The 22,288-nt window shown below is 42.4% G+C and overlaps 2 protein-coding genes across 5 annotated transcripts in view; one reads left to right on the top strand and one right to left on the bottom strand.

Annotated features, from left to right (window-relative positions):
* Positions 1-12,356, bottom strand: part of fbxl17 (F-box and leucine-rich repeat protein 17) — a 305,310-nt gene extending 292,954 nt beyond the window's left edge. Inside the window, exons 1-6 of the mRNA XM_047381692.1 lie at positions 11,844-12,356; positions 8,752-9,252; positions 7,817-8,191; positions 7,606-7,728; positions 7,239-7,496; positions 7,009-7,140 (exon numbers count right to left, since the gene is read on the bottom strand). Coding sequence (XP_047237648.1) covers positions 7,009-7,140; positions 7,239-7,496; positions 7,606-7,728; positions 7,817-8,191; positions 8,752-9,231 — 1,368 coding nt within the window. The 5' untranslated portion in view covers positions 9,232-9,252; positions 11,844-12,356. The remainder of the gene's footprint in view (positions 1-7,008; positions 7,141-7,238; positions 7,497-7,605; positions 7,729-7,816; positions 8,192-8,751; positions 9,253-11,843) is intronic.
* A 1,369-nt stretch (positions 12,357-13,725) lies between these two features.
* On the top strand, positions 13,726-19,554 carry prxl2c (peroxiredoxin like 2C). Of its 4 annotated transcripts, XM_047381854.1 has the most exons (7): positions 13,726-13,978; positions 14,280-14,348; positions 14,490-14,543; positions 17,581-17,686; positions 17,987-18,121; positions 18,206-18,350; positions 19,493-19,554. In XM_047381854.1, exons 1-6 carry the CDS (start codon positions 13,796-13,798, stop codon positions 18,334-18,336), a joined length of 678 nt encoding a protein of 225 aa, XP_047237810.1. In that variant the 5' UTR covers positions 13,726-13,795; the 3' UTR covers positions 18,337-18,350; positions 19,493-19,554. The 4 variants fall into 4 exon arrangements, 3 of the variants coding, with proteins under 3 accessions (XP_047237810.1, XP_047237809.1, XP_047237811.1); XM_047381853.1 differs by lacking the exon at positions 19,493-19,554 and having other exon boundaries at positions 18,206-18,938; XM_047381855.1 differs by lacking the exons at positions 17,581-17,686; positions 17,987-18,121; positions 18,206-18,350; positions 19,493-19,554 and adding an exon at positions 14,686-15,273.
* The last annotated feature ends 2,734 nt before the right edge of the window (positions 19,555-22,288 follow it).

The following is a 22,288-nucleotide window of genomic DNA, read 5'->3' as shown; positions in this document are numbered from 1 at the left end:
GACACCAAACTAACAGGTCATACCTTTAATTACCGCCACCTACTGGTATGTTTGTTACTTCAAAATGTAGAGTTTCCACAACAGTTAAGATGAGCTCAATTAGCTTTAGCTGGTATGAAAAATCCTGTATTCTGGAAGTGTCTTTCAGTGGTGAAACAAAACTCTGCTGTCAGTGCAGACTCCAAGTCTTTTCAAAATCTGTGAAAACTGACAGTCGTTTAGCGTGTCCCCGGCTTCAGCTTGTACATGTAAGCAGTAATTGCACCTTAATTGAGGGCACACAAACATCAAAGTTAGGCCATCTCTAATTCCACCTACATTTCCAAACCTTGAACCAATTAAAACTGTAAATAATCACATGTCTAGGTAGGCACGGTGTCTTTGAGATGAAGCGGGGGAAAAAATGTTCCTGTCACACTGCAGGAAAATTAAGCCAGTGCTCTTTAAATTTAACAGGACAGGAGAACAGATAACATCCCTAAGAAAGGAGAGTGAAAAAGTGCTTCAGCAGCAGAAATCTTTTCAAATGCGTTTGAGTGAAAGGAAAATTGCAGTAAAGTTATCATAAGTGGAGGAAGGGGTAACATCTCCTTCACTCCTCACTCACTGGTTAGTCTAAAAAACTGACAGAGGAAGGAGTTAAAATTTCAAGTCTTTCCTCATGTAAGACAAGGAAGAAGATAATTTGCTATTCTCATAGCCTCTGTCCTTCGAAGTAGTGGGAGAAAAAAGAATGGAGGAGAGTAAAAAGAAAACACTTCAGCCTGTGAAAACAAGCCTTGAAAGAGAACTGCTGCGCTATAACCAACTCTGGCAAAAACAGTGGGTGAATGGCCAGTAAAGAATGCAGGTTGGATGTCAGAAGAATAGGCACTGAAACACTAGATTCACCTGATTTTCACTCAGCCCTTTAGCTCAAGGTTATCCACAACCGTGGGTGAATTTGGCCCTTCGCTATCAAGGTGAATAAGCAAGCATTACTTTGCCAACAGTAAACAAACTCTGGAGTCTGTGCGGGACAATCTCAGTGTTACATACAAATCCAGCAGGGGGCCTGTGATGTCCCCCTGCTGGACCCCCTGCAGTTTGCTTACCGAGCAAACAGGTCGGCAGATGATGCTGTTAACTTAGGTCTACACTTCATCCTGCAACACCTCGACCACCCAGGGACGTACGCCAGGATCCTGTTTGTAGACTTCAGCTCGGCCTTCAACACCATCATACCAGACATCCTCCACCAGAAGCTCACACAGCTCAACATCCAGCCTCCACCTGTCAGTGGATCAACAGCTTCCTGACGGACCGACAGCAGCAAGTGAGACTGGGGAGCATCTTCTCCCGATCCAGATAAGTACTGGTGCCCCCCAGGGGTGTGTTCTATCCCCACTCCTCTTATCTCTGTACACAAATGACTGCACCTCATCGGACTCGTCCGTGAAACTCCTTAAGTTTGCAGGCGACACCACTGTCATTGGACTGATCCAGGACGGTTATGAGTCTGCATACAGACAGCAGGTGGATCGGCTGGTACACTGGTGCAGTCAGACCTACCTTGAACTGAACCCACTCAAGACTGTGGAAATGGTGGTGGACTTTCAAAGAACACCACCCCCATACACCCCCCTCACCATCCTCAACAACACTGTATCGGCCGTGGACCACTTCAGGTTCTTAGGAACCACCATCTCTGAGGACCTGAGATGGTCTTCACACATAGACACTGTTTGAAAGAAGGCCCAGCAGAGACTGTACTTCCTGAGGCAACTCAAGAAGTTCAACCTTCCACAGGAGCTGCTGGTCATCTTCTACACTGCCATCATTCAGTCTGTCCTGTCTTCATCCATCTTAGTGTGGTTTGGCTCATCCACAAAACAGGACAGGTCCAGACTGCAATGAATAATCAGGACTGCAGAGAGAATAATCAGAGCTGACCTTCCCTCCATCCAGGACTTATATAGGTCTAGGGTCAAGAAAAGAGCTGCTAAAATCTCTGCAGACCCCACACACCCTGCACATAAACTGTTTAGAGTTTTACCTTCAGGCCGCCGCTACAGAGCACTGTTTACTAAAACCAGCCGCCACAGAGACAGTTTCTTCCCCCAGGCTGTTTCTCTGTTGAACATTTAATAGAGTACAAAACAGCATACAGATGTTGCAAATGCACCTTTTATTAGATATGTGTAGATTGTACATTGTAAATATGTATATTCTGTAATGCAAAAACAGAACAAAAGAGCAAAGTGTACCGGAGTCAAATTCCTTGTTTGTATGTACGAACTTGGCAATAAAGCTGATTTTGATTCTGATCCATGAATTTGCTACAATTGCGTAATCCTGACAGGGGTTGCTGGTACCTCTCCCAAAGGCAAGGTTCACTTTGAACAGGTTGCAAGTCTTTTGGAAATGTCACTGATAAGGATCTATAGTCTAAAGAATAACACGCAGAGACAGCTGATTTTGTAATGTTAGCTGCGCTAATCGGAAAAAAGTTAAAACATGCTAAAGCTACAGCATGATGATCGCTTCTGCTCCTAATAAAAAAGGAATAATGTCCGCTCACTGCGACAGGAAGGCCAGTAATAAAAACGCCATGCTTGAAAACGAGAAAATCTGAAGTGATTCACAATCATGTGACGGTTTACAATCAAGTTAGTGGGAGATCATTAATATTATAACAATTACACTTCACCTTAACCAAAACTCAGGAGATGAATTTTAAAGGGCACTTATTAGTAATGCAACAGCCAATCATCCAGCATACAAAATTTTAAAACTTTTGTTTAATCGGCTCTGATTTTTTTAAATCAAAAGACCATAAAGAAAATCAAAAATCCGGCCAACTAAGGCCAGACTAGAGCATCTCAGATAGAAAGGTGAACAACTCCACAAATATGAGCCAACGACTACAAAGGCTCAGTATGCTTTTTTTTAAATGATGTCTCAGGGCATTCTGGAGGAGCTAAATAGAAATTACTGTGTTTTTTCAGAATCACTTTTATTCTCCAAGTTCGTGCACACAAACAAATTTGACTTCATTTCCTTTTTTACAGTTATTTACAGTCTAACTTTAATGCGGACATGTAAATAAAAGTAATGGATAATAATATTCAGTTTTCTCAAAATAGCCAAACAAAATTAGCTATCGAAACAAATAACAAATGGACCTAGCATGCATCCCTGAGGAACCCCACAAGAGACAGAAAAAAGCAGAAACACCCATTTATAGTGTTCTGACATTCCTTTAAAGCGAACCCTGCCGATTCAAGGAGATAGGGCATCATGATGTTCCTTTACAAAACCACAAAGCCTGATATGCTCTAAACAGATAAAACAAGGCCTCCAGAAGATAAACAAAACCACAAACATGCCAGGAAGAAGAGAAGGGGAGAGATAAAATGTATGTGGGTGTGCAACATGACAAAGAAAAAAGATGAGAGGGGAAATAAAAGACCACACAGAAACATCCTAAAGGGGTTCAATTATTGCATTTTAGGGGCGGATCAAAGTGAGTGAAAAACTCATCTTCATCTGTGACTGATTAGGATAAACAGACAACAGAAAATGAAAGACAAGAAAGGACTGACTTCAGGTGATGTCCGATCTATCCCATATCATGAAAAGTCTTTCCATGTGGCGGAAAATCATTTTAAAGAAGCTCTCATTTAGTGTGAAATAAGACCCTAAAATGACTAAATATTCAGAGTCACCCCTTTGCTGTATCATCTTATGAAGAAAATAAAATGCTCCCACAAATATTCATGCATGCTTGTGGATCTCACAGGACCCCAAACTCATAGCTTCACAAAGAACCTTAAGTTGTCTTCCAAGCCATTGGAGAGAATAAGAGGCTTCTCCATCATCTTAACTCGTGCCAATTTAATGTCATTGGTAGGCCATACAACCACTTTCCTGGACATAATTCCCTTTTAAGCTATATGGGCCATTCCTCTCTGCCCTAATGACGGGGGGCTAAATAACTGCAACCCTTGCACATCTTAAATATCACCATCTGAAATCAATATGCCTCTGCTGAAATGTTATCAGCAGCAATATTAATCTCTCACCTGGCTTTAATCGCTAATTTCATTTGCTATTAAGCTGATGAATGGGGTTTTTTAAACTGAGCTGTTCCTAACAATTTCAAGTGGTCTAATTCATCAAGGTCACGATTACTCACGGACTCTAAAGAACATTTTCACTGGATGCACGGGGAATCCATTTGTTAAACAAAAAGAACCCTGATAACGAGAGTTTGAAATGAACCATTTAGATTGGAATGGGAATATACAAAATGGTTTTCTCCACACTTTGCATCTGTAAAAGAGTCCAATTTCAGATTGTACATACAGAAAGTGAACATACTGAAAGACAAATACACGGAACAGCATTAAAGCAGCAATCTGTGGCTTTGGAAGGAAAATAAGCTTGCAGACAACAGCGGCATCTAGTGGTGGTTACTAAATAATTTTTACTCCAAAGTTTTAAAACATAGTGCCTTGTAGTATATTATATGGATACTATAGTATCCATATAGTATTTATATTACAAAGCTCTTTGTATTTTACTGGTCTTTTATGTAACAGACCAACACAAGATGGTTTCAAAGTTTTTTCCAAATAATGTCTGAATAATGTGGCCTCCGTTGGTTTTAGAGACTAGAGACTGAAATTGTTGCTCGTTCTTCTTTGCAAAATAACTCAAGCTCAGTCAGATTGGATGGACAGCATCTGTGAACACCTGCTGCCTATTCTCAATTGGATTTCGGTCTAGACTTTGACTGGGCCTTTCTTATACTTGATCGGCATTGTAGCTCTAACTGTACGTTCATGGTTTTTGTCCTGCTGAAAGCTGAACCTCCACCCCAGTCCTAAGGCTTATGCAGTCTCTAACAGGTTTTCCTCAAGGTTTGTCCTGTATTTTCTTCCATCCATATCCCCATCAACTATGACCAGCTTTCCTGGTCAAGCATTCCCAGTGTAGGATGCTGCCACCTTCATGTTTCACAGTGGAGATGGTGTTTTCAGGGGGATGTGCAGTAGTAGTTTTCGGCCATACATAGAGCTTCGCATTTAGGCCAACAAATTCAACTATGATCTCCTGTGACCAGAGAAGCGTCTTCCTCGTGTTTGCTGCGTTCCAAACATGGCTTGTTAAAAACTTCTAGCTTTCATTTAACAACGGCTTTAACTATGCCACCCTTCCATGAAGACCAAAGTGGCGTCCCTTTTAAGGCCTTGGCTGTAGGTCTTGGTTGTTTTCTGACTTTTCTGCTTTCAGGTCAAAGTGGGTCTTTTCTACCAGAGATGATCTTTGGAAGTCACTCTGTGGTTGGCAGTCTCGGTGGGTCTCATGAGAAGTTGTTGGTTTCCACCAATAATCTGGCTGTTTAATAACCAGGATGCCATATTCTCTTTCAAAGTTAGAGATTATATTTAGTTTATCAGCATTATGAGCAGTTGTATGGGGCTGAGACATGTTTGTATACAGAGCACTGAAGTTGAAGAGATGGTTCGCTGTTTGTTGTGACTGGTTTTCTCCCGTTTTTGACAGTTTCAGTGTAGTAAGGTGTAGTTATGGGGTTTAGGTAGCAGTAACTGGGGAAGGTAGTTTCCAGGGTCAACTCTGAAATCATTTCTTCACATTGTTGTATTTTATTGCACTTTGTGAATAAATTGCAGATTAAACAGTTATTTGGCACACGGTTTCTGAACGTGCGACTTGTTGACCATGTCAGAACTTTCTTATTTTCTTGATATGTTGAGTTCCACCATGACGAGACTGGGTGCCCTGGCAAGGGATTCTCCCACCTGAACTGTGAATCTCTGCAGCTGCTCCAGAGTTAACAGAATAATATTCTGCTTCCTTGCCCTGTCAGTTTGGGTGATGGGTCTTAGTAGGTTTACAGTTTTAACATACTCCTTTCATGTTCAGATAAAAAATTGAACAGACCTCTGTGAGATGTTCAAAGCCTATGATATTGGTTTATAGCCTACTGCTGCTTTAACCTTCTCCTTAGCTTTATCTCTCATCTGTCTGCCATGTTTCTTAGCCTCCATAATGCTGTCTGTCAGTCATTTTCTACCCCTTATTCCATAGTGGGTCGCAGGGGAGCTGGTGCCTATCTCCAGCAGTCTATGGGTGAGAGGCGGGGTACACCCTTGACAGGTCGCCAGTCCATCACAGGGCAACACACAAACAACCATGCACACACTCATTCATACACCTAAGAGACCAGTTAACCTAACAGGCATGTCTTTGGACTGTGGGAGGAATCTGGAGTACCCGGTGAGAACCCACACATGCACGGGGAGAACATGTAACCTCCATGCAGAAAGACCCCAGGCCGGGAATCGAACCCAGGACCTTCTTGCTGCAAGGCAACAGTGCTACCAACTGCACCACCGTGCAGCCCTCTCCATAATGCTGTTTCTTCCCTAATGTTCTCAAATAAACCTCTGCGGCCTTCACAGAACAACTGGGTTTATACTGAAATTAGGTTATATGCAGGCAGAATTTGATTTACTAAATAAGTGACCTCTGAAGGCAATAGGTTGTACTAGTTTTGATTTCCTTAACTCAGTCCCCATGCCACATGTCTGACTAGGATGCCCTATTCTTTATTGTTTTTGTGTTTGTCTCCCAAAGAAAAGGTAAGGGCAAAGTTCCACCAACAACAGAACGTGTAGGTCTGATAGACGTCTGAACCAGACACATACAGATCAATGTAGTCATGTAGTTGCTGTCTGAAAAACCTTTAAGATGTTGTTTTACAAATTGAAAGTTGAAAATTGGCTCCCTGGTCATACATGAATTTCTCACCTCCATTATCACAATAGTTAACAACAAGAGACCATTAAATGAGGAATGGCCACAGTGCTTTTCTAAGCATGTATCGGTAAAAATAGCTTACATAAAGACAAAAAGACAGATCAAGGACGAAAACAGCCTCGCATGAAGTGAGCACAGCAAGAGAACGAGGAATAAACACTTGAAAATGATTGAACTGACCATTTTGTTCTCTTGCAAGTAAAGTCTCTGCAGCTTTGGACATCCTCGAGCCAACGCCACCATGCCTTCATCAGTGATCCCATAGCATTGACCCAGGTGAATGTCCTTCAACTCCCTGCAGTTTGCTCCAAGCTGAAGACAAAAAAACAGAAATTAATAAGCCTGAAAGTATTTGTCAACTTCTGAGAGCCAACAAGTAAAGTCAAGGTCGCTTGGATGAAAAAGCTCACCTTTTTCAATGCTGCATCAGTAAGTTTGTCCTGGTTTCCCACATGCACCTTGACCAGGAGAGGGCAGTGTGTTGCTAAAGCTGTCACTGAGATATCGCCCAGCTGCTTGCACCTGTAAGCTGTGTACTTCTGCAGGCCCGGACAGTGGGAGGCCAGAGAGGACACGCCATAATCATGGACCCCCCTGCAGTCCGAGATGTTAATCTCAGTCACATTTTGCCTCCGAGAAGCTATTTTTACAAGAAGATCATCGTTGACCTGAAACACAACAAAGATAGAAAGGAACCAGCCAAATTTATTTAAAAAGACTTCTTTTAGTTAAATCAAAGGTGTTCTACATAAATGTTTGTGAGAAATAGTCTCTTACTTGTTGTAAGCCACTGAGGTCGATTTGCTTCCAGAACTGAAAGTCCAAGCAGAGATCCCTCCAATACTTGCAAACCAGAGAGGCACAAAGACAGCGCTCCTTCACTGTCAAGTGAGACAGCACCTGTGAGGAAAAAGGACACATTTCTAGTTTATATTGCATACATGTCAAAAAAAGACAAGACATAGAGAGCTCTATTTCCTTCTCTGACCTTAAGAAGGATGGAGGAAGGCAGGTGGTTGATACTTAGGTGCTCAGCAACATCAGAACTTCTCGCCTGGCAGTCGTCATAATGATGCAGGCAGCAAGGGGACGAGTCTGAACTGTTAGGTGATTCGGCCCGAAGAGCCAACCCGCAGCAGCCGTCGGCAGTGGAGGAGGAAGAGGAAGCAGAGGTGGAAGAGGAAGAGGGAATGGGGCAGATGGGAAGGTGGCTGTGACCAGTTTCAGAGTCCGCAGCAGCATCCCCTGCACCTCCTCCTCCCACCCCCCCATGCTCCAGCCCTCCGTCAGGAGCAGCAAAGGCACAGCGAGGCTGCTTGCACGGGTTGCACCTGTGCACCTCTGAGCACTTCCTCTTGCACACCTGCATTCAGAGAAACAATCAATCAGGTCCTCTTCTGAGAGGGCAGATCATACATCCTCGTTAAGAGGTGTCTGCATGTTGCGTTCAAGGGCAACTTTCTTCATCGAGGTCTTTTGATGCCTGAGGGTTTTAAATGTAGTTCACATTAAATCTTTAACAGATAAAAAAAAAACTGTCGTACTGTCAGTGCATCTTAAGGCAATGAAGAAGTAAATGATCAAATTAAATGTCTCATGTTAGTAGGTAAATACCTCAAATTGGTCATTTTTGTTACATATAATTTAAAAATCTCATTTAGGTACAGGTCCTCACCAAACTATTCCTGCACCTTTAACTTTTCCACATTTTGTCATAATTCAGCCACAAGCTTCAACGTTTTTTAGTAGGATTTTTTGTGAAAGATCAACACAAAGTAGCTTGAAAATTGTTACGCAAACTAAAACACACTCGAGGTTTGTGACTGTGTTGTAGCGAGAGTGATAATGTTCAAGGTGGATGAATATTTTGTAAAGCACCATTCTGAATCTTCACCAGCTACAGAGTTTAGTGTCGATGCCTACCATCTCTGTGTATTCGCTGGTGCAGCCGGGCACAGGCACAGGTATGGGCAAGGTCACAGACACACCAGCCGTCCGGAAAAGCACCGGTGGTGGAATCAGCTTGGCAGGAACAGCTGACAAAAGACTCCTCCCCTGGCCGTCCCAGATAGCAAGTTCTCTTTGTGACAGCAGAAACTTAGAGCAGTCCTCAGGTGAGGCCAGAGCCGCGTATCGCTCAGCTAGCTTCGAGGCAGCCGCCGCTCCAATGCCGACTTCGCCCACGCCCGGCACGCTGATTCCAGCGAAGCTGTTGTGACGGCACCCGTCGACACGGGTCTCCAGGTGGTCACCGTCGTCGTCGAGACCACTGCTGTTGTTGTGGACGATGAAGCAGAGCATGCAAGGCCCCTGAAGGAAACAGTTCCTCTTCTTTTTCCTGTGATGTAACTTGCGTGTCCTCTTCTTCAGGCGTAGACCATTTTTTGAGAGAAAATGGCCCATATAGATGACTCAAGGAAACACCTACAAATTACAAAAAACCACAAAAAAAAACACATTTCTTATGAAAAACAAATGCAAAAACAGGGTGCCAACAGAAAATTATGATACTTTTCTAATTAGTATATAAGTAGTGTCCTCAGACACCCTGCCTGGACCTAAGATCTTAGGAAGATGTAAATTCAATTCAATTCAATTCAAAGATACTTTATTGATCCCCGAGGGGAAATTACAATTCCAGTACAACCCATCCAAACATACATCATGACACAAGACAAGAGGGGGACGGGTCACCGAGGCTTTGCAGCCCACTCACAAGCGCTGCCCTAGCTAGATGAGAAAAGAGGCCACATTAGGTAAGTAGAGGAAAAAATCATATTTCACACTTTATCCTTAGCAGGATACAGTTTGAGATTGCAAAAAACCTCAGCACAAAGAAGCAACAAGTTTACAAAACAACATCATGCCGGGAACAGTGAAGGTGGTGTGAGGGGTGCATATGTTTATCTTGAGCATGTGTGTGTGTGCAAGTAAGTCCATGAAGCACTGTCACAGAGGCCATTGTCCTTGATGGTACGTTGGAATGTTCATCAACCGGCCACAAAGTTCTGAGCAGGTCCACAGATGTCCTCGGGGAAGGGAGGGGGCAGAGGGAGCAGAGCGTCATGTTTATGTAACTTCCATGAGAAGTTGAAGATAGCCAGCCATCAAGGCCATGCAGGCTCTTTCAGCATAAGGAGACTAGGAAAGCTCATACCTGAGAAGCTACTAGCCTCCATCTTCACTCAAATCCACACATAAACAGTCAGCCCCCCCCCCACCCCCCACGGCTGTGTTCTCTTCCCACTCCTCCTCTCCCTGTACACAAATGACTGCACCTCAGCAGACCCGTCTAAGAAAATCCAGAAGTTCCCAGAGGACACCACTTTTATTGCTGAGATCTTGGACGATAACGATTAAGCATACAGACTGGAGGTGGATAGGTGGGCCCACTGGTGCAATCAGAACCCCCTGGACCTTAACCCACTGAAGACTGCGGGGATGACGGCGGACACTCCTCCACAAAATCCTCAACAACATGGTGTCTACTGTAGATTACTTCTGGTTTCTAGGAACCATATCTGCTAGTGCACTCATCAGCCGATATGGTGAATCCATTCTGTCAGAGAATCTGATAAACAGGATGAAATCCTGGAGCTCCATTAATCCGCAAGTGTTGTCAGCTCATTTATCTTGCCAACCCTATGAGTCTTGGTCATTTAGCTTCCTCACAATTTCACACAATAGTAGTTTCCAACAATCTTTGGTGATTTGAACTTGCCATAGGCTTTTTTCACCCACAGTATGAATCATGCCATACCAACTTTGACAACTGATGAATTTTAGTAATTTTCTAGCTTCCACTCCTAGTGTACTGTAAATTAAAGTTATGTGCCTCCAAAAAATAATACCTACCAGCAGGAAGGCACTTAGATTTATTATGATGTTAATCTCATAAATCTCTAGAGTCAAAAGACCCAAACAGGAACCAGAAACAAAGAATTAAAGAGTGTAGAGAAAATGTATCTGCAAACTCACAAAAGTGCGTTTTAGGTTTTATATCAATCATTTTCTTATTAAATCATCAAATTAGGTGACTACCAAAGAAAATAAAAATCTTAAGCAATGTAGTTGTGAAATGTTTAACCCTGTCTCTTCTAGACATACTGGCTGAACTTTTAGTGTGACTAACTGTATGTGCTCTTTTTCATCCTCTATACTTGAAAATCAGCTCAGAGTTCATCTGTTTAGCTGTCTTTCTCCTAGATGAAGCCACTAAGGAGCTGCTACCATTAATGTTTGACCTTTCTTTCCCATAGAAAGTACTCCTGGATCAGTGCTTCTGTGTTATTTTTGTGTCTCTGCTCTGTTCTCTCAAACCTCCAGTCGGTCGTGGCAGATGGCCGCTCACACTGAGCCTGGTTCTGCTGGAGGTTTCTTCATGTTAAAAGGGAGTTTTTCCTCTCCACTGTCGCTACATGCATGCTCAGTATGAGGGATTGCTGCAAAGTCAACGCCAGTGACTGTCCACTGTCTCTACATGCTCATCCAGGAGGAAGGAATGCTGCAAGACACTGACTTGGTGCAATCTGCTGGGTTTTCTTAGATAGAAAAACATTTTATCTGATATTCTATTTTTTATTGAGAGTTGCCTGTATAAGTGTGTGCCAATTAACATAAAGATACTGTTAGGAATACCTTGAATGAATGGTCAGCACTATGAAAACGAACATTAGTGTGAACAGCGTCCTTCTTGATTTGTACCAAACAAAAGTTTTATACTTGTGAGTCAAACCAATCTTAACCTAAATGTACTACTTTATTAACATAGTTAGAAATGAAGGAAGTCTATCCTTTACAGTCATGCGTATTTAATAACAGCGCGACAGTAGAGGTTACTTTTATCATTTCTACTTAATTCCAGATCTGTTCTTGTCACAGTAAAGTTTAAAAAGGTTAAACAGTAGAAATGGACCTCCTCTGGCTGCATCCGAAGATGAAAACAGTGAACAGGTGGCTCTTTGACTAGCATAAACAAAAACACTCAGCAGGTAAACCTTAAGGCCGTGACTTACCTGAACTCTCTGCGGGTTTACGTCCAGTTTAGCTCAAGGTTTCTCACTCATTTAGAGAAAAAAGGCAGAAGCTAAGAGCTTTCTGGCAGGCTAAGCAGCTCCATCTTCATCATCAGATGCTAACTTAGCTGTAGCTTTCAGCATGAAGCAGGTCTCACCACACTCCGCCGGACGGTGAGCGCATAATAATTCAGCGAAATGCGGTCAAAGTGAGCGCTGACGGCCCCGACGGTAAAGACGGAGAGGCCGGAGAAGCCGCAGGCGACCCGAGGAGGTGTTTATCCAAACAGTTTGCAGCTCTGCCTCTGCTGCTGCTGCTCTGCAGGACAACACTTCCGCACTAAGAGGGCAGAGCGAAGGAAGCCGACGAGGGCGATTTGGAAATCGTAATTAATGAGGGCAAAGTTCTATCCCGCATATTCTAACCATGCTCGTTACATGCCAGAGCTAAATACCGACAGAATACCGATAAAAGTACTGATACTCAATGCTCTCCACAGATTAGTGCAAAACAAACACTGAAAGCAAAATTTTGATTGCGCTGTAAACGTTACTGTGGAATGTAACACGTTACTGGAGATATGGCCTATGTACGGGTTAAGGCATGCCAAATACGCAGCGTCTTCAAAGCCGAGAAGTTATTTTAAATAAAGTTGTTATATTTTCATGTATAAACTAATTTGACTGGGAACTGTTTGTATATACAGTTGATAGCACTGTTGCCTTGCAGCAAGAAGATCCTGGATTCGATTCCCGGCTGGGGGTCTTTCTGCATGGAGTTTGCATGTTCTCCCCATGCATGCGTGGGTTCTCACCTGGTACTCCGGCTTCCTCCCACAGTCCAAAGACATGCCTGTTAGGTTAATTGGTCACTCTAAATTGCCCTTAGGTGTATGAATGAGTGTGTGCATGGTTGTTTGTGTGTTGCCCTGTGATGGACTGGTGACCTGTCCAGGGTGTACCCTGCCTCTCGCCCATAGACTGCTGGAGATAGGCACCAGCTCCCCCACCACCCACTATGGAATAAGTGGTAGAAAATGACTGACTGACTGTTTGTATAAATGAATACACAAATGTTTTGTATAAAAGCTAATCGGTTTACTTGTTAGCATTACCATGATTTCATATTGCAGGACAAACAAAATGAAAGAAGAATGGCAAAACATGACAACAAATGTGTTGTTCCACATTTAGTGAACTTGAACTTTTCCAGTTTGTCTTGTTTTTTTTCTTAATCTTCTATAATCTTTCAGTATGTATGTGCACGATTTAGGAGTTAGGTGTATTTTTATTTTTTATAAAATGAAACAAATATTCAAGAGCAAGTTTTGGGGCTTTTGTATTTTGTTGTGTTTATTTTTTTTTTTATTCTGGTGAACGCATCTGCTAAGTTATAATAGCAACTTACACACAGCATAATGTCATTTATATTTTATGGTAATGATGAAAACAAAATGCAACTACTTTTACTGAATAAATAAATGACGCAGAGCGTCAGTTGTCCCATTAATGACCTTTTCTGTTCAGCATTACACAAATTGAATAATAGAGCTGCTGTAAACTATTGCAGCCGCAGTAGTTTTAGGGAAAGTTTTATTTTTGTTTTTAAATTATGTTTGTGTCTTGCCTCATTTTAAACTCTCCCTCACTCACACACACTCACACATATCTCTTTTTCCACCTATATTACCTCTAACCCCAACCCTTTACCTGAAAAAAGGGTCTGGACCGGACTTTGGCCGCCATATAAGGCCTATTGGCCTCCAGAAGGTCAGTGAACATACCAGAAAAGGTCCTTAATAGGCAACATAAACGGGCACACACAAACACACACACTCGCTCTATGGGCGTGAAGCTTCAGCTCCCAGTAGAACTTCCCAGTTCAGCCTCCAGGTTGAGAGGCAACTCCCGAAATAGCGCTGCGCGCAGGGAAGCCTGCATGCGAGGGGAAAATGGCTGAAATGGTTTCGCCGATTACTCGACAGGTTTCTAAGGAAAAATGGGAAGCTGGAACAACATTCCTCGATATAAACCTCCAAGATGTCGAGGACTGTTTGATTTACGACCGCCGTGGAGTCTCTTCCCCTTTCAAGAGCTTATATCAACACAGCAAAACGGTCATAATTTTCGTCCGGGTAAAAAAAAAAAAAAAAAAAAAAAAAAAAACTTCCTTTGGTTTAATGTCGCCTCTGTGTAGTTTTAGGTTACTTTGTAAAACTGCATTTATGGTCAGATAAGTTGTAGTCTAATAAGTAATTCACCAGGCGAGTCTCAGCACACAGAGTGTATCATGCTGTGGAGGAAATACAGTAGGTTTGAAGAAATGTATAGGATAAAATTAAGGGCTAATTATTATCCCAGTGAAAGTTTTAGTTTAAAAGTTGTGTTCTCACAACATATGCCTCTAAATACCACACATCCTGTCTGTCCATGCAGAATTTCTTGTGCTACAGCTGCAAGGATTATGTTGATGATTTGAGCAAAGTGCCCAGAGGAGCGCTGGAGGTGAGTCCTGACATGTTGGACTTGCCTTGGATGCAGTAACAGTAAATGTCATCTATACAAATCAGATATTTAGCTGTATGTATAGTGGTGACAACTTAAGTAAACATCAGTTGTGTTTTACTTTGGTGTATCTGTGTGCAGGAGGCTGGAATTAGACTGGTTGTTATAGGTCAGTCTGCTCCTCAACATATAGAGGTAATCAAATCAATATAAATCTAAATAAATACTCTGCAAAAGTATTCATGCCGCTTGAACCTTTCCACATATTTCTAGGTTATAATCACAAACTTTAATGTATCTTATTGGGATTTTATGTGCTGAATCCATCATCTTAAAGTGGGAAGAGACTGACACAGCCGTAAAGCCACCAGGACATGGCCGTACACCTAAAACTGAGAGCAATAATCACAAGACCAACCAAGAGGCCCACAGCAACATAGAATCTGGTCAAATAGAATGTATTATTCCTTCACTAATCTGGCTTTTATACAAGATCTGCCAAAAAAAAACGTTTTCAGTTTGCCACAAGACATGTAGGGGACACTGTAAATATGTGGAAGGAGGTACACTCAGATAAGCTAAAAATAAAGTTTTTTGGCCTACATGAAAAGCGATGTGTATGGTGGAAAACTAACTCTTCCCACAATAAAACTTGGTGGTGGCAGCATCACGCTGCTATAATGCTGGAAGAAAATCTCGTAGAAGCTGCAGAAAACTTGAGACTGGGGCAGAGGTTCACTTTCCAGATGGACTGCAATTGAGTCAGAGTAGCTAGATACAGCTAAGCCCAAAATTCTTAATAGCCCTGAAGATTTAGGTTTAAAGTCGTACTCGTACTCGTCGTCTTCTGCATATCCGGGACCGGGTCGCGGGGGCAGCAGACTCAGCAGAGACGCCCAGACCTCCCTCTCCCCAGACACGTCCTCCAGCTCCTCCGGGTGGAGCCTAAGGCGTTCCCAGGCCAGCCGAGAGACATACTCCCTCCAGCGTGTCCTGGGCCGTCCCCTGGGCCTCCTCCCGGTGGGACGTGCCTGGAACACCTCCCGAGGAAGGCGTCCAGGAGGCATCCGGTATAGATGCCCGAGCCACCTCAACTGGCTCCTCTCGATGTGGAGGAGCAGCGGCTCTACTCCGAGCCCCTCCCGGATGGCCGAGCTCCTCACCCTATCTCTAAGGGAGTGCCCGGCCACCCTACGGAGGAAGCTCATTTCAGCCGCTTGTATCCGTGATCTCGTTCTTTCGGTCATGACCCAAAGTTCATGGCCATAGATGAGGGTAGGAACGTAGACCGACCGGTAAATTGAGAGCTTTGCTTTTTGGCTCAGCTCTCTCTTCACCACAACGGACCGGCACAGTGCCCCCATTACTGCGGCAGCCACACCGATCCGTCTGTCAATCTCCCGCTCCATTCTTCCCTCACTCGTGAACAAGACCCCGAGATACTTTAACTCCTCCTCTTGAGGCAGGAACTCCCCTTCAACCTGAAGAGGACAAGCCACCCTTTTCCGGTCGAGTACCATGGCCTCTGACTTGGAGGAGCTGATCTTCATCCCAGCCGCTTCACACTCGGCTGCGTACCGCCACAGCGCATGCTGTAGGTCTTGGCTAGATGGGGCCAGCAGGACCACGTCATCTGCAAAAAGAAGAGACGAAATCCACTGGTCCCCAAACCAGACCCCCTCCGGCCCTTGGCTGCATCTAGAAATCCTGTCCATAAAATTTATGAACAGGACCGGTGACAAAGGGCAGCCCTGCTGGAGTCCAACATGCACTGGGAACAGGTCCGACTTATTGCCAGCAATGCGGACCAAACTCCTGCTCCGCTCGTACAGGGACTGGATGGCCCCTAATAAAGGGCCCCCAATTCCATACTCCTGGAGCAACCCCACAGGGCATCACGAGGGAAACAGTTGAATGCCTTCTCCAGGTCCACAAAACACATGTTGGGCAAACTCCCATGAACCCTCGAGTACCCTGTAGAGGGTATAGAGTTGGTCCAGTGTTCCACGGCCGGGACGAAAACCACACTGTTCCTCCTGAAGCCGAGGTTCGACTATCGGCCGGACTCTCCTCTCCAATACCCTGGCGTAGGCCTTACCAGGGAGGCTGAGGAGTGTGATCCCCCTGTAGTTGGAACACACCCTCCGGTACCCCTTCCTATGAAGGTTTAAAGTCATCTTTTAATTTTGCCAACATGATTTTTCTGACTGGAAGTAATGTTAACACCAAGGAGAGGCCCAGTCTGAATCAGGACTTGAATCTAATAAATACCTGTGGACCGAACTACAGATTAGGGCGATGGCAAGGAGGCCTTCCAACCTCAAAGGCTGAGAAATGATCACCAAAGATAAATTAGCAAAATACTAGTGGAAACATGCAGAAAGCTGACAAGCTATTATCAGAAGGGTTTGACAGCTGTGTTAAGGCTCTTTCCACTTATTATTTAGTAGAATACAAATATTTTTTTCACATGCCAATGTTTAACAAAATGTAAAACAGACTTTTCAAAACCAATGCTCCTTTTAAATTTTTCTATTTTGTTTTGAAAGATGTCTCATTTTCTATCAGAATCAAAATTCTTGGTTTAATGAAAATTATTTAAAATGATAATCTGCCATAATCTTTGCCTTAATTGATGAAAGATTTTGTAATTAAAACATGTTCATGCGTTAGAATGACCTAGTCAAAGACCAGATCTAAATCCTGTTGATAATCTTTAGTAAAACTTGAAAATATATGTTACAAAATGCTCTCCAAAGCCTCAGCTACTTCGGAAAGAAGAATCGGCAACAATTTCAATCCTGAAATGTGCAAACCTGGTAGAGACACACCCAAAAACACATTCAACTGTAATTGCAGCAAAAACAGGGTTTTATAATATATTCATTTAGAGGGACCGACGTCAGCTGCACTTTTTTTTTATGATTTAGATTTTTAGTTTTAAACGTTTTGAAAACCTTACATAATTTTCCTCAAACTGCAACATTCTGCACTACTTTGTGTTTGTGTAATATCCCAATAAAATACATTTAAGTTTAATGGGGAAAATGCAAATAAGTTGCAGGGATACAAATACTTTGGTATTTTAGTTTGTGGTTTTTTTATGCCCTTGATCCTAAAGTAAAACCATGTCAGCTGTATTTATTTCTTCATAACTGACTGAAAAAGCTTAATTTTAATGAATTTTGGTCAAGTTCTTTTATGTCTTTTTGCTCCTCAATCTTTAATCCAGCCTTTCTGCATGCTGACTGGGTATTCTTACGAAATGTATGTAGACCCACAAAGATCCATTTACCTAAAGCTGGGAATGAAGAGAGAAGAGACATTCACAGACTCTGGTAACATATTTACACAAGGGTTCAAAGCTTTACTGCTAGTATCCAATTACAGAAAGAAAGTACACCCCCGTCAGTATCAGGATTTTAATGTATAGACTTTCCTATACAGAGATCTAAAACGACTTCAATGTAATCTGTAATTTATTAATCAATGATAAAGCCAAAGTAGAACGTTTGTCAGAAAATACCTGCAGATGCTTACAAAACACATAAAACCCTCAAATCTAAAGGCGGTGTACTTTCTTTATGGCATAACTATATAGTTGAATTTTGCACTGAGAAATGTTTTTGTGTACCCAGCGCTGCCCAGTCCCCATGTGAAGTCTGGTTTATTTATGGGCCAGATAAAGAGCATATGGAGGGCCATGACCAGCCCGACCTTTGACTTTCAGGGTGATTTGCATCAGCAAGGTGGAGCCATCATTGTAGGACCAGGTAAGGTGTCATCTCTGAGTCTTCAGTCATAACATCTCTCTTCTTTTATTACATTTTTCCTCCTTTCTTTTCTGCTCTCTGTAGGCTCTCAAGTTCATTTTTGTCATTTTGACATGAACCGCCTGGATCACATGCCCATCACCTGGCTCCTTCAACTAGCTGGAGTCCAACACACCCTGGACTTCAGTGATAAACCAAAAATTATCCATGTGTAGCATTAACTACCAATGTAAGTTGGTGAAAACGCTACTAGACCTGACTCTTCATATAACTGTATGCATTGAAAATGCATTCATTGTCCTGGTTCACCACCTTTATGGTACTACTGGTAAACTACTGGTAAACAGATGTCCTGATTAAAACTTTGGTGTTACTCATTTCCGTTAAGATGATAAAAGTCAGTTCCAAACTTTTTTTTTCTTTGAAAGGAGGTATGTAGATTTAAGTTTTTGTGATGTTTATTTAAAACCTTAGAAATGATCAGTTACACTCCTGTCTCTCAGAGATCGGTGCTTGATACTGTAATCCGGTGTCACTTTTAGTCTGATCTTATCAGGGTTTAGATTCAAACTACAGTAGAGATGAGACTTTTTTTACTCAAGGTAGTTAAAGCATCGTTCAAGCATCTTGTCAAAAGATGACTTCAGAACAGTAATTGATACCTTTTTTACAACTCTGTTGGATTACTGCAACTCTACAGGGGTTGGACAATGAAACTGAAACACCTGTCATTTTAGTGTGGGAGGTTTCATGGCTAAATTGGACCAGCCTGGTAGCCAGTCTTCATTGATTGCACATTGCACCAGTAAGAGCAGAGTGTGAAGGTTCAATTAGCAGGGTAAGAGCACAGTTTTGCTGAAAATATTGAAATGCACACAACATTATGGGTGACATACCAGAGTTCAAAAGAGGACAAATTGTTGGTGCACGTTTTGCTGGCGCATCTGTGACCAAGACAGCAAGTCTTTGTGATGTTTCGAGAGCCACGGTATCCAGGGTAATGTCAGCATACCACCAAGAAGGACGAACCACATCCAACAGGATTAACTGTGGACGCAAGAGGAAGCTGTCTGAAAGGGATGTTCGGGTGCTAACCCGGATTGTATCCAAAAAACATAAAACCACGGCTGCCCAAATCACGACAGAATTAAATGTGCACCTCAACTCTCCTGTTTCCACCAGAACTGTCTGTCAGGAGCTCCACGGGGTCAATATACACGGCCGGGCTGCTATAGCCAAACCTTTGGTCACTCATGCCAATGCCAAACGTCGGTTTCAATGGTGCAAGGAGCGCAAATCTTGGGCTGTGGACAATGTGAAACATGTATTGTTCTCTGATGAGTCCACCTTTACTGTTTTCCCCACATCCAGGAGAGTTACGGTGTGGAGAAGCCCCAAAGAAGCGTACCACCCAGACTGTTGCATGCCCAGAGTGAAGCATGGGGGTGGATCAGTGATGGTTTGGGCTGCCATATCGTGGCATTCCCTTGGCCCAATACTTGTGCTAGATGGGCACGTCACTGCCAAGGACTACCGAACCATTCTTGAGGACCATGTGCATCCAATGGTTCAAACATTGTATCCTGAAGGCGGTGCCGTGTATCAGGATGACAATGCACCAATACACACAGCAAGACTGGTGAAAGATTGGTTTGATGAACATGAAAGTGAAGTTGAACATCTCCCATGGCCTGCACAGTCACCATATCTAAATATTATTGAGCCACTTTGGGGTGTTTTGGAGGAGCGAGTCAAGAAACGTTTTCCTCCACCAGTATCACGTAGTGACCTGTTCACTATCCTGCAAGAAGAATGGCTTAAAATCCCTCTGACCACTGTGCAGGACTTGTATATGTCATTCCCAAGACGAATTGATGCTGTATTGGCCACAAAAGGAGGCCCTATACCATACTAATAAATTATTGTGGTCTAAAACCAGGTGTTTCAGTTTCATTGTCCAACCCCTGTATGTACCTTGGAGTTAGTAAATGGTCCTTATTGCATCTTCAGTGGGTGCAAAATGCTGCTGCATGGCTTTTAACTGGAACAGGGAGGAGTGAGCATATTACTCCCATTTACTTCTCTCTTCGCTGGTTTCCTGTGCATTTTAGACTTCATTTCAAAACTCTTATTTGTTTTTAAGTCTTAAAATGGTCTTGCCCCTCCCAATCATTGCAAACTGTTAGTTCATAACTGTTTTTTACCATTTAAGGAATATTTCAAAGCTGCGATCTATTTTATCACAAAAGGAACTAGAAATGATTGTCCATGCGTTTATTTCTTCTCGTTTAGACTACTGTAACAGCCTTTTAGCGGGTCTAAGTAAATCTTTCATGGCTCGCCTTCAGTCTGTGCAAAACGCTGCAGCCTGGCTTTTAACTAAGACCCACAGGACAGCTCACATATCTCCTGTTCTGGCCTCTCTGCATTGGCTCCCTGTGCACTTTAGGACTCATTTTAAAATTGTGGTTTTAACTTTTAAGGCACTTCATGGTGAGGCTCCCAAATATATAGTGGACCTTTTGAAGCCTCTCTATCCTCCTAGGACTCTGAGATCTTCTAATCAGATGGTGCTGATTATACCCGCAACTTATTTTAAAACCCGTGGTGACAGAGCATTTCAGGTGGTGGCACCGAGGCTCTGGAATGCGCTCCCTGTATAATGCACTGCTCCGACTCCACTGAGTCTTTTAAAAAAAGTCTTAAGACATATTTATTCAAGCAGGCTTTTAGCTAAAATTTAGGTTTTTTTGTAAAGCACTTTGTGACTTTCCATGTCTGTGAAAGGTGCTATATAAATAAAGTTTACTTACTTACTTACTCCCTACCTCTCTGAGCTACTGCACCTGCACTCAGCTGTTGCTGGAGGTCCCAAGGAAGCTCAGGGGAGATCGAGCTTTTGTTGTTGCAGCTGCAAATTAGAAAAACCTCTTCACTAGCTATGTTTAAATCTGCTCTTAAGACCCGCCACTTCTCTTTGCCGTTTGACACGATGTAAGTTGTTGATTTTTATTTTTTTCCTGTCTGTTGTATTTTCTTGTTGATACTTTTACTTGGATTTTATTTCTACTTTTAATAATTTTATTTGTCTTAAATTCTGATGTTTTGTTCGTTTATTTGAGTCGTTCTTGTTGTTCAGGACTTTGGCCAGTGCCTGCTGTTTTAAAAGTGTTTTGTAAATAAAGTTAAACTAGCTGGGCGTGCACAGACTAATGCTAGATTTAAACTCATATTTTCTTTTATATGCAAAGAGTATTCCTAACCTTTTTAGACCAAGCCCTCTACAGACATATCCATCGACCAGCCTGCTCCCTTTTGATTTATTTTAACAACACCCCTGATGACACCCTGTAATGAAAAATGATGGTGCTCTCAGTGTATTCTATGATGCATGCCAAAACCCTGTTGTCAATTTGGAAGGAAACTCCAACCTTTCTGTCAGTCCCAGGTCAAATGTCTTTGCAGTTATTTTGGGTATTTAGGAACTCCGTGTCTGATTCCTGGCGACTGAAACCCGACTTTTGGATGGATCCGGTCATTTTTGTGTACTCAGAATTGCAGGAATGAGTTCACAGCAATCACTTTAAAACTACATGCTTAAAATGTAACAAAGACCAAACACCAGGGACAATGAGATAGAATTAACCAGTTCTAATAGTCAGCCTAGTGTATAATGACCTAAAGATAGAACTTAATATACTGCTTTTTTTTTTTTATACATGCCATATTTTCTTGTCCTTACATGCAACATGCAAATATCAATAAGATCCGATTTTCACTTCTGTTTCTCACACTATACTGCATGGTTAATGTGCTTTTAAAAACAGCAACAAGAAGAGTTCAGGTAACGTCATATTTAGTAACCAGTTTATTACATTTCAGTATTTCTGGGCTTGTCATGCATTTCATCAAAGGGTATCCAGACGGTGTCATAAACATGACATTTTTCTTTTGGATTTTTTTGAAGAAAAGCAGAATTGGACTTCTCTTTCTAGTTTTGAAAAAAAAAAAAAAAAAAACATGTTATACATACAGTGCCTTGCAAAAGTGGCCATACAACTTAAACTCAACCACAGACTTCAACGTACAAGTTTATTTGACATATAAGACCAAGAATACGCAATTATGCAAATATTAAGTGTTGAAATACTCTAAATTGGGATTGTG

Source organism: Girardinichthys multiradiatus, chromosome 12, assembly GCF_021462225.1.
Source record: "Girardinichthys multiradiatus isolate DD_20200921_A chromosome 12, DD_fGirMul_XY1, whole genome shotgun sequence".
Taxonomy (NCBI): Eukaryota; Metazoa; Chordata; class Actinopteri; order Cyprinodontiformes; family Goodeidae; genus Girardinichthys; species Girardinichthys multiradiatus.
This window is presented reverse-complemented; position numbering and strand designations above follow the sequence as displayed.